This window comes from Clinocottus analis, unplaced genomic scaffold (assembly GCF_023055335.1).
Source record: "Clinocottus analis isolate CAN_PGR_092001 unplaced genomic scaffold, fCliAna1.0.p SCAF_15, whole genome shotgun sequence".
In the NCBI taxonomy this organism is placed as follows: domain Eukaryota; kingdom Metazoa; phylum Chordata; class Actinopteri; order Perciformes; family Cottidae; genus Clinocottus; species Clinocottus analis.
The window spans coordinates 4774813-4793497 of record NW_027175876.1 but is presented as its reverse complement, the minus strand read 5'-3'; the positions used below and the strand labels follow the sequence as shown (position 1 = coordinate 4793497).

General features: G+C 40.9%; 1 protein-coding gene across 2 annotated transcripts; it reads left to right on the top strand.

The window, feature by feature from the left end:
• The first annotated feature begins 1647 nt into the window (after positions 1 to 1647).
• On the top strand, positions 1648 to 18575 carry ptk2bb (protein tyrosine kinase 2 beta, b). 2 transcript variants are annotated; one of them, XM_068577774.1, is made up of 31 exons: positions 1648 to 1696; positions 6961 to 7193; positions 7541 to 7719; positions 7829 to 7916; positions 8160 to 8239; positions 8451 to 8513; positions 8768 to 8822; positions 8945 to 9085; positions 9206 to 9280; positions 9899 to 10000; positions 10153 to 10270; positions 10444 to 10483; positions 10696 to 10727; positions 10825 to 10869; positions 10963 to 11060; positions 11265 to 11346; positions 11436 to 11536; positions 11699 to 11814; positions 12313 to 12413; positions 12655 to 12744; positions 13836 to 14040; positions 14478 to 14589; positions 14708 to 14767; positions 14867 to 14992; positions 15180 to 15332; positions 15570 to 15605; positions 16133 to 16157; positions 16264 to 16298; positions 16559 to 16693; positions 16817 to 16897; positions 17575 to 18575. In XM_068577774.1, exons 2-31 carry the CDS (start codon positions 6996 to 6998, stop codon positions 17788 to 17790), a joined length of 2988 nt encoding a protein of 995 aa, XP_068433875.1. In that variant the 5' UTR covers positions 1648 to 1696; positions 6961 to 6995; the 3' UTR covers positions 17791 to 18575. The 2 variants fall into 2 exon arrangements, with proteins under 2 accessions (XP_068433875.1, XP_068433874.1); XM_068577773.1 differs by having other exon boundaries at positions 15180 to 15605.
• Positions 18576 to 18685: the final 110 nt, after the last annotated feature.

Genomic DNA, 18685 nt, shown 5'->3' with positions numbered 1-18685 from the left:
CTGGTTACTCTGCAGAGATACTTTTACTCACAAACTGAATCATATGATCAGAAAAAGTATTACACGAGATTGTGTAATGCAAGTGTTCCTATGGCCTCTCATCATGCAGCGGCTCGCAAGCTGACAGCGCTAACAGCTCTAACAATGGAAAAGGTGCTGAAAGAGCGAAGGGTGTCGACCCGAGTGTAAAAGAGAGAGAGAGAGTGGGTGCTAGGCTTCCGTAAAGACAAAAGTTAGGGCGATATTAACGGAAAAAATGTATGAAAGCTGTACACAGCAGCGGCCGTGAACTAGCCAGTGAGCCACAATCACGTGCAGGCACTAAACGCAACCGTTCCAGCAAAGTCAACAAAACAAGGAGAAGCTTGGACAACAGCACTCACAGAAGGAGTGACTTCAATCTGTGCTCAGTTGGACAATAATCCTTTTATACCTTTACTTTGCAAATAGGAGTTTTGATTCTTTATTTATATTAAGAATCAAATAAGTTACATGGTACAGTCTCCTTGTATGAAACATGGTGAAATTAGCTCCACCTCAATGATATACAACATTTAATTGCTGTTTACATATTGCATACACAAGCAATCTGACAATATGGTATGTGATAATGACTACAATTACTTTGTGGTAGATACAAATACAGGACTTCAACTTGTAATATTTTTACACTATCAAATAGACACTTTTATTTAAGTTAGAGATTTGAAAACTTATGGTGTCTTCATACACTCAAAGCTTTCAGTTGTAGGTTACATCACAGCGGGTGTTTCTGTTGCAATGAGGCTAGAAATGTAAACAAAAGGGAGCCTCGCCTGCCAAATTTCAAAGTACAAACTGCCATGATTTATATTCATACGATAATATTCCCAGAACAAAAACAAAACTTCACTTTAACTCCACTTTTAGTCTCTATCAGTATCTTAGTCAGAATTGCCAATGGCCATAAAAAACGTCATATAAGCCCATCATGGATTGTTTGTTTTTGCTTTCCACTTTTACTTTATTTAATATGTATTTGCTTTAATGTCTGCATTGTATACCTAATGTCTTACCTTGTATTATTGCTGTAACATTTTATTCTATATAAAGTATAAAAGCAAGAAAGGCTTATACAATCGGTTTACAAGTCCTTTTTTGGTTTAGCTAGTAGCGTCATCTGCCGTTCAGGTGGTGTAATTACATCAGCATAACGCCAATAACCGTAAAGTAAAGACACCTGAAAATAGGCACAACGTTATCAAAGGTAAGCTATAAATGAAAGAAAAAAAGAGCACAATTTAAATGAAATGCCCACAAAGTGTCGTATACTTTCAATTCGTGTTACATATAGTAAGTAGCTAAAGTAACTTTTGTGGTTATTAAAGTCGTTATTTCTAACTAAAAACGTTGGTCACAACGACGTATTTTGAGAGTTTTGCAACTAGCCTTAGCAACTTTCAAGACATGTCGAGACAAAACATTTCCTCTTTTTTTTTTTTTTTTTACTTAGAAAACTTTTAGGCAGTCCGCCGCCATATTCCCGGTTTATGAGGTCCATGAAATAAGGAAGTGGGCCCACCTCAAGGCAGACTGCATAGGTGAGGGAGTGGCCACCTGCTCAGTGTGAGAACCGAGCTGTCAGGCCCGGACTGTCCGCGAGGAATATCACTTTGTGTCAAGCTTTTATTCCTCGAGGAATTAAAACCAGAACCAGGTAAGACACAACTTTAATAGAAGCGTGAGTTTATTACAACTTCTGCTGCGGAGAAGTTTTACTACTAACACTTGTGCTTCGCCCACATTCATAGAGGTTAACGAAATAAACATAGAGACCTGCATTCAACCCATTACACGGTCCTTAACGTTCAGGTTTGCTTGTGGAATTGTCTATAAACACGCCACAACAAAAACGTCACCATTGGTGGGACCGTGCAACATGTCAAACTTGGCTTTGAAGCCCGTATAATTGCACTTTTGTAATTATATTGATTATACTGGCATAGTGTGAAGAGCTAGCTGCCATTTTCTCCCAGAAAAAGAGAGAGAGAGCGAGAGACCTTCATGCTCGTTATCACAGCAAGTCTGTGCAGGTGAAGGAGCCAGCCACATTCCAGTGCCTGGGGTCATGACGGTGCGGTGAGCAGACCCTCAGCTCAGCACTGTGGAGAGAGCAGGCCTGTCTGTAGAGTACCTTGTGTTGACAAGCACCTAGCAGGAAACTACTGCACTCACTCTGCCACTGTCTTCGTAAGTTCACACTATTTAATTCAGTGATTTGTCTCTCTCTCTCTCTCTCTCTCTCTCTCTCTCTCTCTCTCTCTCTCTCTCTCTCTCTATATACACATCAGTATATAGAGCGGTTATACAAGCGTCAGGTTTTATCTGAATATCTGAACAACATTCTTTCTTTCTTTCTTTCTCTTACTCTCTCTCACACCTTTTCTCAAGTTACTTTTTGGAAAAGAAGATACAGTCTGATGATAAGAAACAAAAACAACAACAGTTGGATTGGTAGCAGGGGGTGTAACGTGATATCAGAGAATTTGTTGCTGACAGTTTTCTTATAATGCCCACAAACACCATCTGACGACACTTCTTGATGGAATGGATATTAATTCAGTCAGATGTGCAAGTCATGACAGATTCTGGAAGAGCCTGTGTTTCTCCCATTGCAGCACACTTATAGAGACACAGCAGAGAGACAGTCAAAGGTTGAACTTGTGTCAGAACTACCGCCCAATTTACACTAAATATCCAGATATAAGAAAGAACTCCAGTAATAGTACCTACAGTACACGTACACAAGCAAGCTTTTGGGTTCAGATCCCTTTTGATCTTGTTTAAGATTGTAAACAAGATGCATACTGAGTGAAACATTTAACAATTGAAAAAGTCAGCTTCTCATTGTCCTCTGGTGGACTAATTTAAAGTAATACTCGGCGTACAGTTAGTGATGTGTTTGGCATCAGCTAATGCAAGACTCACTCTTCAACAAACTTTACTTTGGCCAAACAAAAAAGGAAAAGAGATGACTACAGATGTGAAAACAGATTGGATATCTGGGAGGTGAGATCCCCAAAACACACCTGTAAATACTGGCGCTACCAAAAAGAACGCAATATCTCACAAAATCCAAAGTGACATCTATGAAATGTCTCGTTTTGAATGAGCAAAGGTCCAACACCTGGAGACACATTCAGTTTATGTTGTCATTAAACAGAAAGACGTCACTACCGAGCTGTGAAATGTTTGGCATTTTTTGCCAAAAAAAGGACTTCAATAATGATCTGACTTTAAAAATAGCTGCAGAATATTTTATCTCTTGATCCACTATTAATGGAGTCGTCGCTGCAGCTCCAGACATTCACACGACAGATCGGCTAATGTTTGGGTGCTGAATATTCCCGCTGCAGCGTCTGTTGTGGCTGATGTGTTGAAAGAGTTTCTTCACTCCACCTGGGTTTCAGTTTGTGACAGAGATCTCCCTCGGGAGCAGTTGTTACCATAACGACTCAAGTGCCAGCATGACAGTGTGTGTGTGTGCGTGTGTGCATGTGTGTGTGTGTTTGTGAGAGACAACAACATCGTGTGCCTGGAAAGTGACGCTTTTGTTCACTACGTAAAACTAGAGAGCTGCTAAAAACTTGTAGAAGAAAGGACTTCTCGTCCAACAGTGATTTTAGTTTTGGGCTTTTGTTGTTGACAATTGTCCAAAATAAATGACAGTATGTCTTGCAACATGGTTGCCAGGACTTGAGTGCGCTCAGTGATGTGCCGTTTCACAAGATAAAATCAAATGACGGCATTAAAAAAGAAGAGCCCAAGACCATGCTGACAACTTTACCAAAAGAAATAGCCCAAGTTAAAGCTGAAGTCTAACATGTAGAACTTGTGATAAAACAGTCACACGTTTTTGAATTATTATAATTATGAGTTACATCCATTCATATCTGATTAAAGATCAGTTGGTGATAACTTCCAATGCCAGACCATGACCATGAAAAAATGTATTCATGAGGATGAATGGAAATTTATCTTCCAATCCAACATTTCACCGAGCAGTCTTTCTCTATGCCTCATTGTTCTTGGTTTTAGAGTTTAAGTGTAAATAATTAAAACTAGACAAAAATGAAGTCGCACAGCCTCGTTACCTGAAGTTAAGTGTAGGTCACAGGGTCACGGTGAGTCATATGACGGGTCCAAAGCTTCACCATTCATCACTCAGACGAGACTTTTGCTTCATTCTTTTCAAGATTTCTTTCTTTGTCTTCTCTTTTTTTTACACAGCTAAGAAATGTTTTCGTACAGCATATTTTTCAATTCAGTCTGAGCATTTATAGCAATCTGCAATGTATATCTGTCACTCGTCTGACTCACTGTTTCTTCCACGTGAGCCAAAGGAATGTATTTGCACATCCACAGCGCCACGTACTTCCATCCATGGATGTTTTCTTACCCCTTCAAGAAGTAATCTTAAACTTCCCCCTCCTCAATCCCCTCTTGTCAGGCCTCCCACACCCAGGTGATGGTGCAACGTGCCGGCCACGCTGCACACTCATCTTCTCTCTCTTTCCCTTTCTCACTAAACACACACACACACTTACACGCACAAACACACCCACACAACCCTGCTGGGGAATTCATGGCCTCAGGCTAACCAAACACAACCTTGTCCAACAGCGAGGAACTAACGCAGCTCCGCTCCCTCGCAGCAGACTGACAGCATGGAGCAGCATTTATGAGACAACACGTTGTGACATTTTTCTGACGGACACTATTGTGAGGTGGGTAACTGAGGGGGTTGTCTGCTCTCACTCCGTTTGTAGCGTCAACACGCCATCAGGTGTTTGATTGACAGGCCAGAACATTACTATGAGGAGTGGCGAGATGTATTTTTGAGTGCTCAAGGCAAGAGCAGCTCTGGATTTACTTTCCTGATTTCTTTATTTGATGCATCAGTCATCTGCTGCCCTTTCTCTTTGCTCGATGTCACCTGAAGTTCAATCAAAGTGTGAGCAGGCTTTCAGCTTTTTCACCCGGCGAAAAAGTCTACCGGTTGACCAAGTATGCATTTGTGTCTGTGTGCTCAGGTTTTTGCGATGTATATAGTAGCCGTCCGTCATCATGTTTGTTTAAAGCTAAGAGGCCAGAGGAGGATCTCTCGCTGGAGGGTATCTTTTGAGGTATTCACGTTTTAAAGTAACAGACTAGTATCGAATAGTAGTTTGGGAAATACTTTACTTATCTCAGATAGTAAGATTGATACCATTCTTAATTCTGTTAGCATAGCTTAGCACCAAGACTGGAATTAAGGGGACACGGCAAAGGTAACCGAATACACCACTGAGTACGTATTAAACAAACAAGATACAGCTTATTAAATTGTGAGCTTCAGAGGTTCTGGTAGGTAGAGAAGTAGTGCTGCAGGAATGAGTCTAGCAGGAATGAGTCTAAAAACTTTTTACTGCTGGTCTAATTTATGCTTTAAAATCCTAAAAGTGGTGTTTGTTTGTGAATATTACGCTGAACAAAACACATAAGCGCCATAATGTTTCCCATAGTGCTTCTCTCTGCAATAATACAAAATCCCATTGGGTTTTTGTAGTGGGAACCAGTGCGATGCTAAGGTCTAGGTTGGCCTCCAAAAATACATAATCCCTGTCGCACTCTGTTGTTGCCCTCAGGCAGAGCAGGCTGTTTCCACTGTTTTCTGTCTATATACTCTCTCTTAATACTGAACAGACAGATATGACAATGTTGTTAAATTCTTCATATTGACGGTAAGAAAGCGAATACTTCTCAAAATGTCAACTATTTCCTTCCAGAAGGACAGATGAGCTACTTACCTCCAACATTTAGATGTTTTTCCACCTCAGATTCTTCCATGTAGGACAAATCAACACAGGTTGCATAACCGCCCACAGCTAAGAAGTTACTACACAAGTTGTTTAGTCATCAGCTGTTTGGTTTCGGACAGATTTAGGTGTTGTTTCGCTTTACGACACTGCGCCTGTCCCCGTCAGTCTGGAGACAGGTAGTCTTTTAATACTATCTATTTAAGGACATTTAAGTCAAATTTGAATTCAGGGAGAAGATGGAATTTCTTGAGTTTTCTTTGTGCTCGAAGATGATGAATTATACTTCATGAATCACTCAAGCCCACAGTTGCAATCACGGTCAGGAAGGAATGTAATCAGCGGATTTCTGAATCAAACCATGCGAGTCATGGACACCACATGGCACGCGATCACAGAATGAATGTGAACTGTAGCAAGACTGGAGTACTATGATGAAGCAAGTCACAGAACAGTGGATTTCATAGAAACAATGTACCCTACCAAGCTGAAATGATGAATATATAAAAACTAAAAGTCATCTTTAAAGTATTTATTCTTGCAAGAAGACGCTCAGTTGCACAGAACCACAACGAGTCTGTGTAAGGGAGCGCTGAAGATTGATTAAAGACAGTTTACAGGGGCGGGGTCTGTTATTGGAATATTCTGCTTTGGCATTTACAAACAAAGGAGTACTTATTGTACTTGGCGTGATCACAAGACATATAGATACATGTATACAGCAAGGAGCGCTTCGTCAGCGTGGTCAGCACAAACACACACAATGCTAATAGGTGTGACATATAAGCACAAGTCCTTTATTCATAAAAGGCACGTGCATGTTATCGAGGCAGCTGCTGCATAAACCACAAGTCTCACAATGCAGTCCTTAATAGTTTTACTCAAGAACAAACTTCACTTCATGAGTTGACCTATATAAGAATATAAGACACTAATAAGAATTCAAAACTCCCAATATGTGACACTTTGGCTGAAGGGTTTGCTTTACCTGGACCACAGGGTTGTGCTTTTCTGTTTTTAATCCTTCGATTGAAGATAGAAGATTGCAAACAGTTGAAGCCTGCTAATCCACTACTCACTTTAAATCTTAATTAATTTTTTCCCCCCCTTTGTCTGTCTGAAGTATGATGACATGATGGTGCCGACCCACTCGTGAGAATGTATGAGGTGATGTCCGGTGAGACCCTGTCCTGGAAAGTGCCCAGTCCAAGACAAAGCACTCAAGAAGAGTCCAGTGAGTCTCAATTCACTGGGGACGGAGGGCCCGTCAAGATCCTCAAAGTGTGCTTCTGCACCAACAACAACGTGGGCAAGAACTTCAAGCTGGTTAAATGTGACAGCTCCTGGCAAATTAGGGTAAGCCAAAAACACACGGGGAAAGGAAGTAACGTAAAGTAAGTGATGTCGATGGAAATCGTGTTTATCTGAGACACTTTTGATTACAAATAGAAGATTGAAGGAGGTGTTTTGTAGTCATGCCAGATACCTGTTTCCTTTGGCCCTTTAGCATGCTAGGAAGTACATATTTAATTTATCAGTGTGCAAACAATCTTATCCTACAGGTAAAAGGAAAACAGCTCATAGTTTTTCACTTGGACATCTAATTGCTCGACCTTGCATGAAGAACTACAAAGTGCAATATAAAAAAGGGATGACTTGAAAGTCATGATATTTAAATAAAATCCTCATTCCGTCTCCCTCAGGCTATTATTCGTTCGATTCTGATCTGTGGTCGATTGGGGCCGAACATCAAACACGCAGGATGCTACAGTCTCCTGCTGAAGCACCTGAAGTCAGAAGAACTTCACTGGCTGCATCCAGATCTGACAGTCGGGGAGGTGGAGCAGCGTTACGAGAGCCACCACGCGGAAGCTGAGTGGAGGTACGAGGACGTTCAGTTGCTCGGTCCCCAACGTTTTCTCTTCTACGGTGTTTTGATTTTTAAGTGTAGTATTTCATACCATCGCACGGTGTTTCCTTTTCGACTGCAGGTATGACCTTCGTATCAGATATGTCCCCGTCAATTTCTTGGAAAAATTCAATGATGACCGATCTACGTTAGTGTTTTTTTACCAACAGGTAACGAGCTATAGTGTAACTTTTCTTTACTTTGTGTCGATAAGAGGTGATGTTTTCACACAAAAGCTGTCAAAGTGAAAGTACTGCCGTTGACTAGTTTTGTCAATATAAAAACGGCCTGTGAAAGGGCGTGGGGAAATAAAATAACACCTTTGTGAATCTTTAATTTTCCAAAGTCTAATGATCTGGTAATGCTGTCGTCATTCTTGGTATATCTGATTTCCCTTTTTGATGTCCCGACAGGTGCGTAGTGATTACATGCAGTTTCATGCCTCTAAGGTCAGCGATGGGATGGCGCTGCAGCTCGGTTGTTTGGAGATCAGGTGACTGCAGTTATTAAGTGCGGTGATAACACAAATTTGATGGAGTTGGTTCGAGTTTTATTGACAAGTTGTCCAGGTGTTATACAGCATGAGTTCCATGTAAGTGATTTTGTGTAATAATAGGCAATGTAGGTCATAAAGTAGTAGTTTAGGATGAAAAACATTTGATTGTGTAGGATCTATTATTTGCTGAGATGTTTTCTTGTTTCAGGAGGTTCTACAAAGACATGAATGCAAAAGGTCTTGAGAAGAAGTCTAACTTTGAGCTGCTAGAGTAAGTTTTTATTTCCATTCATCTTCTAAGTGTAATTTGGGGGATATAACTTAACTTATTACTCTGATTAATAGTGAGCCTTGAATTCATGAAACGCTTTTAAAGACACTCTGGATAATGTTGCACACACCTTACAGCAGCTTGACTACCATTTTTATTCATTTAAAAAGGACATAAGTACATTATGTTTTAGTCTGGTAGTAATATCCCTTTTTATTCTTACTGCTTTTCTAAATTTCCCTTTTGAAATGAAGAAAAGAGGTGGGCCTGGACCTCTTCTTTCCTCAAGAGCTGATTAACAGCATGAAGGTAAAGTATCTTCACAACAAAAGCACAAATGTATTTTCCGTATTCCCTCCTGTGTGCTCGATCAGATCTTCATCAAAGTGTAGACAAGAATATTTTAATTTCATATTTTGCTTGTGATCCAGTCAAGGGCGCTACGGAAGTTGATCCAGCAAACGTTTCAACAGTACGCGACACTCAAGGAGGAGGAGTGCATGGTCAAGTTTTTCGAGACCCTCAAAGACTTCATCAACTACGATGAAGAGGTTTTCCCATGTGAACTAGTGGTGAGCAGCCCCCTACATCCTATGGTAGACGTTAGCCTTAACCATCCGGAGCTCCAGACCTTAATCTGCTCTTGTTCACATTAATATTACAAACATTTAACCACGCCCAATTGCCAACAGCAAGGTTGGAGTCTAGCAGTGGAGCTGGTCGTCGGTGGGAGGGGGATTCGCCAGCGCACACAGAAGAATTCAGCGGTAAGCACCGTGCAGGTTCAGGTATTACCTGAGAGGGCTTTGACTTTTCATCATATATTGCGATGTGTTGCGTTATATGTCAAAAATATCGAGCTTAGCACCAGGATTTTCAGGCCTGAGGCATTATGTTTTGGGGTTGTCCAGTCCATCCTCATAATTACATTATCTCAAGAGCGGATTGATAGAATAACAACCGCCCTCCTGCACTCAGGGATGAACTGATTAGATCAAAGGTTGCAGAACTTTGCAAGAGTTGTTTGGGCCATAACTTAAGAATTCATGCGCTAATTAGGAAACCAGGGGAAACAGAAAGCCTTGCTCTGTCCAAAGGAAACAAAATCCACTTCCCAGCACCTCTAAAGTTCAGTAATTAACAGTGAGTTCCTAAAGTCTATGCCGGTTGCTCACTGGCTGCTCTGAAAGTTGTATAAATTAATTAGTAGTAGTCGTATTAATTTATTCCTGTGGGATTTTTCAACTCTAGACATATTTTGCACAGAAACTTGTCTCTTGCCATCAGAGGATGCTATGCCATTATAATATATTTAACACAGCTTGTAAAATGGAATCAGTGCCTTCATAATTCAACTTATTGCATTCCTTTCTTTTGGGCCTCAGCCTGTTTTTCTAGCCGACTTCAAACAGATCAAGAAAATACAATGCTTATCTCAGAGCGATGGGAAGGCTCTCTTAGACCTCAGCGTAGAGGGGGCCAGACAAGTAAGTACCGCAACACCACTTACCTCTTATATATTATTACTTTGTTCAGTGTTAAGATACAGAATAGCTAGAATATGTGACTACATTTAGCATAGGACGCTTCTGCACAGGAAACTTGACCCACACTTACATCGTCCTTTTGTTTCTGACAGCGACTATCGATCAATGTGGCCACGGTCCCTATGGCAGAGAACATGATGGACCTTATCGATGGCTACTGCCGCTTGGAAAATGACACGGATGAAACCGTTATCTACCGACCAAATAAAGGTGTGTACGAATCAGCCACTTAGCCACTTATATATGTATATATATATATAGATATATAAATATGTGTTTTTTTTTACTATGGAACATTGTTGTATGCCTTAGAAGCTGTATGAAAAACTTAGATTGTATTATATGAACGTAATTGGACATATCATATCTCTTTTTTATCCAAGATGCCAATACGCGGTGTGCCCTCCCTGAGATTCCTACAGAGTGAGTGAATGATTTGTGTCTTCTCTCAACCTCAGTGTAGCTGCAGAGCTCAAGCTGTTGTAATTCTTTTTGGTTGTAACGAGGAAAGAAAATTTAGAGCTATTGATGAGAAAAGGCTGTTTTATTGAATCCTGCTGTCAGCGCTCTGAGGAGCCGTAAGTTGAAAATTTATGAGCGTGGCTTTCTCTCATTCTGTCTTTTCTCTGGAGCAGAAGAGACTCCAGCTCGGTCAGAAACAGTATGGGTGAGCTGACAGGTTTCAGAATATTACGTAACCTCTATGTATAATGCAATACCTACACCTCCTTTATAAAACATGCATCTCTCTTTTGGATTCTCAGGGTCGGATATCTATTGTGAGATTCTCGACGAAAGGCCGACTTCAGGTCTGTTCAAAGTTTGTTTTCATGTCTGTTTGCTGAACAATCTGTCTGTGAACTGACTTTTGAACTTCAGTAAATTATAATCTCTTTCTGTAGTTGTCAAGTACGGGATCGACCGAAGTGACATTGATCTCGGCCGAATCCTTGGTTCAGGTTTTTTTGGGGAAGTCTACGATGGAGTTTACAAAAAAGATGTAAGTGTATCTCCCTCGTTGAAGTATATCAATTCTAACGGCAAAAAGGATAAACAAAACAACTATAAAACTACCTATTAACTAACATCAGACATTAATGATTGGAAGTGAACGGAGTGAACTGTTGGTGTAAATGCTCCTCCTGGTTCCCATTAAAATATTCACAGCCTCCCTTTGTCTTTTTTTTCGGGATTGATTCAACAGAGTGGCGAGAGGGTTAATGTGGCAGTGAAGACCTGCAAAGACTGTTCACCTGACGTGATGGAGAAATTCATGAGTGAAGCAGGTAATTAGACAAACAAAATAGATTATAAGGAATTGAATGTGTTCTCAATAACTATGACAATTACTTTGTGAACTTTGTGCATTTGCCAGTAATTATGAAGAACCTCAATCATCAGCACATCGTCAAACTGATTGGAATCATAGAGGACGATCCTGTGTGGATAGTCATGGAGCTTTATCAGTATGGGGAGGTTCGTGCCAATCCTAATTTCATGATTTCAATGTTAATGCAGTTGTACTGTATAACTGAACTGAAAGCAGTTCTGCCATGAGTCACAGTGTTGCATCTAGATTAATGCATCACGCCGTGGCAGAAAGTGAATTCCTGACTTCCTCATTTGTTGACTTTGCAGCTTGGGAACTACCTAACAGAGAACCAGAGTACGATCACAAACATAACTCTGGTGCTGTTCAGCCTGCAGATTTGCAAAGCTCTTGTCTACCTCTCAGGGGTCAACATGGTACACAGGTGAGAGGCTCATCCAGGAAGAGCGATAGTGCCGTTGTCTTTTGTTTGTGCAATATTTATCACATGGAACATAATACTATTAATTAAACCAACAAATCTTCTGCAAACGGATGAACGCATGTTGTAATATGTGCACGTAAACCCGGGTCCCCTGAAACTTTATGCAGAAAACCAATGCCTCATGCTAAGAGTGTAGCAAACCTAGAAAAGCATGTTTCTGCAGAATGTGATCAACAGGTTTCAGACAGCAAAGCAGCCACTCTGGATTCAATCTCCTGTGAAGAAAAAAACACAGACAAAGGAAATTACTTTTTGGGTGAAAAATGTAAAAAATCCTTTTGTCTTATTTTCAGGCTGTATTGTGGCAGCATAGCAGTTTTTAAATCCAGGTCGACCAGAAAGGGGCCATTCCCGAAACTCTACTTGTATTGTCTAAATATGTAATCATCTGTTAAAAACCTTAATTTCTCTTTCTGTATTATTCATGTTTAATTTCAGAGACATTGCCGTGCGGAACATCTTAGTCGCCAGCGCAGACTGCGTGAAGCTCGGAGACTTCGGTCTGTCGAGATACATTGAGGACGAAGAATACTACAAAGGTAAGAGATGCTTTTAGGAAGCTGACTTGACTCTTGCACATTTTATTCTTGGATACCTAATTGCCTAAGTTGCAATGCATAATATGCATATATTCTAGACAGAATAGACAGACTAGTAAAGTGGGAACATCAAATATTGTAGTGGAAACAAATAAATAATGTGGAAAATTCTTCATGATCCTGTTAAAAAGTAATACAAAATATGGGCCACATAATCACAATGTCACCTATTTCTTTGCAGCGTCTGTCACTCGGTTGCCAATCAAGTGGATGGCTCCAGAATCCATCAACTTCAGACGTTTCACCACCGCCAGCGATGTCTGGATGTTTGGTGAGCTTGTGATACTGAAACTAAACTCAGTACAGGAGGCACTGCAAACGGCAAACGGCACTGCATTGTTTTATCAGCTGGTAAAGATGACTTGTGACTGATGCACAGACTTGTGAAGGCCAACGGGGATGATGGGCTGAACAACTACTTTATAAACGTTCGTATAGACCATGGACAGAGTCTATTAATTACACGTTTGAGTATTAAGGTTATGAGTAATAAGTTATAAGGTTGCTGTATCATATTTTACCGCCTGCATCTCGACCGGTCTGAACCAAATCAGCACCATCTTGTGGTCAACTTCATAGCCACACTGATCTGGCACATTTCAAACTCATAGATATATCAATATAAATCAAACTGTTCACAATTAACATCTAAGATCCACCTAAGATTCTCACCTTTGATGAATAATTTAAACAGTAAACACCCTCATCTACTTAAGAGACAGAGAGAGAGAGAAACGCAAACACGGCATAAGAGCCTGAATGCCCCTTTTTATTCATATTCCCATTGCAATAATACTGTATTATGTCCTACCTTAAAGCAAAATATCTTCTAACATTTTCTTTTTAAAAAATATTTTTAAGGCATAGAAAAAGGTGGCAATCTCAATATATTCTTTTTAAACCAGGAAGTAAACATAGATTCAATGCCACACAGACTCGGGTATGTCTCTGATATTTTCTGATCAAAAAAGTTTATTATACTGTTATAAGTACATACATTTAATGAAGTGTAATGCACTTCAATTGCACACAATTATCTTAGCTTTGGATTTTTTTTAATACAGAGTTCTGTCTGTTTTTTTTAAATAATAATAATAATAATAATAATATGTATGTAATAATATGGAATGATAATTTAAAGGTTTGTGTGGTCCTCCTTTTTTACTCACCTTCACAAATACATTGAGGCTGAAGTGTGTTTTAATTAGTTCCCCGCCACGCGGTCCTCACTTGTGTCGGCCCTCGTGTCGACAACCTGCTCCTCTCTTTTGCTCCCCTTTGATCTTTTTGGTTGAAAAGATGCATCACAGGAAGCATGTGTCTCAGAACTTCCTCTTCCTCTGTGTTTGTTTTGCTCCGTAGCTGTATGCATGTGGGAGATAATGAGTTGCGGACAGCAGCCGTTCTTCTGGCTCGAGAACAGAGACGTCATCAACCAACTGGAGCAGGGAATCCGGCTGCCCAAGCCGGACAACTGCCCTCCTGCCCTCTACTCACTCATGACCCGCTGCTGGTCCTACGATCCCCGAGAGAGACCCAGCTTCACCGAGCTGGTGGTGAAGATCAGGTACCTCTTCACTCAATATATAGAGAGCTCTATTCGACCCTTTGTTTCCGGTTGCATCTACCGTGGTGGCCGTTCTGTATTGATTTCTATTTACTATTGATGCATGTGAAGTGAGCCTCTACAGTTCAGTTGTATTTATCATGTATAAATGTTTTGCTACTGTCAATTGGCAATTTCCATCGACGCATAATAAGCAACCAAGACAAAGGTTGCTATGTGTGATGGTTGCCTTTGCAAAGATACAACATTTATTGTATCAATCCGCCCACCATCTCATATCAAATTCAATATAGACAACGTTCAATCGTAAGAGAATCAATGTTGAACATCAGCTGTGCATTGATTTCAAATGATTGAGAGCAGTGTGCAGTGGCATAGGATGTGTTTATTTCTCTGAAGTCATCATATACAGTAACTTGTTGTCTAAAATCTGTCAGTGATGTCCACAAGATGGTCGAGGAGCAGGACGTGGAGCGAGAGAGGGACAGAGCGCGCTCCACCAAAATCTTCGACAGCAAGTTCAGCGTCAAAGAGCCGCCTCCTCCCAAGGTACAAAACCCGGTCCTATTCAGCCGCTGTGATGTCACAAAGAAACAGCACATTATTCAAACTGAAACGCTTTGATGTAGTGCTTGTTTTTGATGCATATTTTGAATATTTACTGCAGCCTTCAAGATCGAAACCAGGGCGGTTCGGGAACATGCTCAGTATCGGTCTGCACATTCAGGTAGAGTGGCGTCCCCGCCGGGATAATCTGGAACCGGATTCCTCCAATATGACGGCCTTCAGGTCTCAAATATGTGAAGTGATTTGTTTATCTGTGCAGCTGAACGAGGCTCTGTGTGCCAGCTCCCCCGACCTGGCCAGCCCATGTGACTACCAGTCCCCCATCGACTCCACGAACACTCTTCCTTGCCCAGCCATCAGGTCCCCTCGGCGTCGCAGCATGGGGGTAAGAAAGACTCATCGCTTCTTGCCTGTGTGTCATTTCTCTTACATTTGAAGTCAAGTCTTCTAATGTTGATGTACTTGGATAATAATAATTAACGCAGTAAGAGACCCCCCTCCTCCCCCATCCAAAAAGGCTTTGTCTGTTGTTCACCCATTTTTTCTCCTGTTGCTCATCCACCGATTTATAGGAGGGCGAGTTTTTCCGAGTGGAACCGAAAACCAGAGAGGACGTCACGCGCCTGTGGCAGGAGGAGAAGCAGCACATGCAGAACACTCTCCGCCGGCAGAAAGAGCAGATGAAGGAGGATAAAAAGTGGCTGGAGAAGGAGGAGAGACTCCTGGTGGGAAACAGAGCATCATTCACTTCAGTCAACCCCCTCTCTGTGTCTCTGTGTCCCCCCACTCAGTTGAATGTGGCCCTGGAGGCTACGTGGAACGAGGCATTGTTAAACAATAGCAACCCACGTGTCCACTCTCGGCGGCCCGTTAGCTTGAGATTGAATGTTCCCCTGATGACAGTTCCGAAGAGGGGGTCCATGTCCATATTGTATCAAATGAACCTGCCTGTTCTTTTGCAGGACCCCATGGGACCAGAGGACGCTGCCGGCCCAGCGGTGGGTGCACGCCGACGCAAACTCTGATTTTAGAGTCATTGTTTTCAAATGCTTTTTGGCAATCTGTCTCACATTGCTGGGCCAAGTTTTTTTTTCTTTGGCAAAATATTCTTATTCCCATTAGTGAGCAAATAGTCAGCATGATGCCACACGACAGGTATTTTTTTCATTCTCTTTTATTGAACATGCAATTTGCGTGTCTCTGTGTGATTATAAATTCTGTCGTCCTCAGAGTAGTTCAAGCGGAGTGGAATAGAGCAATAATGACAAAAACAGCTTACTAGTGGGCATTCATGTTTGAGAAAATATCTTATTATATCTTATTTTTTATCCTCAAATACACATTTATAATAATTTGCACTATTTGTACGTTGCATATCCTAGTTTAAACACTACAAGTCGATGACATTTTGTAAAATTATCTCTGTCTACAGAAATGTTAAATAGTTGTGTTGCGTAGTTATTTTTGATCGAAAATAGAAAATGTTTTAGTTCCTCGTGAGATTAATCTTTTCTTTTCATTTTAGTCCCATGAAGCCGACGCAGAAAATGGTAAGCGCTCAAAAGAAATTTTCATTTTATTTCGAGTCATTCTGAGCGCTTTCATCTGCCTCTAAATCCTCCTGTCTTTCATTTCTCTCGTCTGTCTGCCAAGCAGGACCTCCAGAGAAACCCCCGAGGCTCACAGCGCAGGTAATTTATACTGATTGATTCTTTTGGGGGATTTTTAATTCTTTTTAGCCCACTGAAAAAAAAACGACTTAATTGTATTAGCTTTGATTTTTAGATAAAGAGAATTCATAATGACTTATGGAGTCTTTGTAACTCAAATTACCCTTCAGTTGAAAGAAAACCGTTGCCACCACATATTAATATAGTGCTCAGTGATCCTTTGTTTAAGTAAAGACGATGAATATTTTAATTATTATAACACATTATTCCCTTCTACCAAGCCTGCGCCCACAGCTGAGCTGGACCGCTCTGATGACAAGGTGTACCAATACGTCATGGACCTGGTCAAAGTGGTTGTCCAACTCAAGAACGACATCACAGAGGTGCCACCGGAAAAATATATCACCATCGTCCAGGTACGCCGGGACGGATTTCTGCTTTTCACTTAAGTTTTAGAGTTTGTCGTCTGTCTTGTATTGGAAAACAAACTTTTTGAGTCTTACAGCTGGTTAATTTCTTGCATTGATCTCTGCCCACAGTCTGTTGGGATGGCTTTACGAGATCTGGTTCGCAGTGTGGATGACATACTGCCCACTTTACACGAGTCTGTCAGGACTGAGGTACGGCATCTTTTCTGCAGCCTGTTTTCTGTCTTTTCTCATCTCCTTGCTTCCTGTCTTTATTGATTTTCTTTTCCCAAGCCGTCCCTGCTGTTTGTCCAAGAAACAAAAAGTGCCGGAACTCTTAAAACACAAAGCAGCGAGGAGGAAATGACCATTTTGTGTTCACTACTCTGGCTGAGGACGCCCCAAAATCCATAGTTTTCACATTAAAGCCTTCAATTAAATTATTATTTTTTTCAAAAAATTTACAAAATCCTTGCTGACTTGAAACAACATCAGCTGATGTGAACGCAATGGTGTCAGCAAAATGTACACAAAGGACCAAATAGGACAAAATACCAAGAACAGTTGACAGTATAATGCAGTTTGGAAACGTGCATATGCTTCACAAAGACTGTGCCCTTTTTAATGGTATCACAAAACATGTCTGGAAAAGCACAAGTGTTACTAATGACATTATCAACAGCTCTGTTATATTCAAGTGTTCCAATACGCCATGACAGCGTGACAGTGACCCAGCATGCTCAATACCAAGAGCCTGAAACTGCAGCCGCCAAATGGGATTCAGCAACCAGTCATTTTATCATTTTAATCACTTTTCCCACTGTGACGTGTCAACATGTCCTCCATGAAAAAGGCCAACTCTGCCATCTGTTTGTTTCCCGGCCCCACAGATTGAGGGCACCCAGAAGCTGCTGAACAACGACATGGCGGAGCTGATCAGCAAAATGCGGCTGGCCCAGCAGAATTACATCACCTCTTTGAAGGAGGAGTGCCAGAAGCAGCTGCTGGCTGCAGCACACACTCTGGCTATGGACAGTAAGAACATGTTAGATGCCGTGGACCAAGCCAGAGTCAGGGCCAACTTAGCCAAGCCAGTGGCCCCTTAGTGGTCTGCAAGCTCTCCTATTCAGTTTCAAGCTTATGATTCACATCTGTCTGTTAGAAATAACATTTGCACATGTGCACTCCTCATCATACCTGTAAATGTGTTTTTAAAGCTGGGATACAGAGGTTTTGTCTCCCCCTTCTGGAAATGAGAATAACATACACAAACCTGTAAACGCTGCGTGTGATGCATGTCTGCAGGTGAGCTCGCCGCATCTCCCTCGGCTGAAGGAGTGTTTGTCCTCGCCGTCAATCGGCTCCCTTTTTTTAAAAACTTTGTTCTTTCCTCCTAACACTTTCAAAAAAGTCTGGGCAGTCACTACAGAAACTTGTCTTTACCGTTTCTGAGGATTTGCTACCATCGTATCCGGCATACTGTTGTCATTTATGTGATTGGGGATTTATTGACTTAATTGTCTGCTTTGAAATTGAATTTGCTTTGTAAATATGAAATGTTTCAAGCACAATCGTGTTTTACAGCAGAGAAAAACAAAACAATTAACAAATAATGTGATCTAAGTTTAGTCCTTTAAACCTGTGAAAGTAACTGGAGTTAAATGTTAATGTGATTAAACCAAATAGTTTAAAAGCCATTCTACTGTTCAAAAGTGTTTTATGTATACAGTAGAGATCGCAAGTTGGACTGATGCATTATATTAAAAAGTATAAGATGAAGACAAGAACAGTTTGGATAATGGATTGTCAGAAAAAGTGACAGATTCTCTTGAGTGAAAGGTTTTTGTATAATGTCCAGTACTAGCACGTAAATCAAGTGATATAAAAATAAATATGATGAACTCTAATGTATATGCCTGTTCATTGAAAGATGTGTCTTGCTGTTGAATATTTTAATGAAGATATTCTGCATTCAGGAAGGCCATCTCTATGGTCAACTTT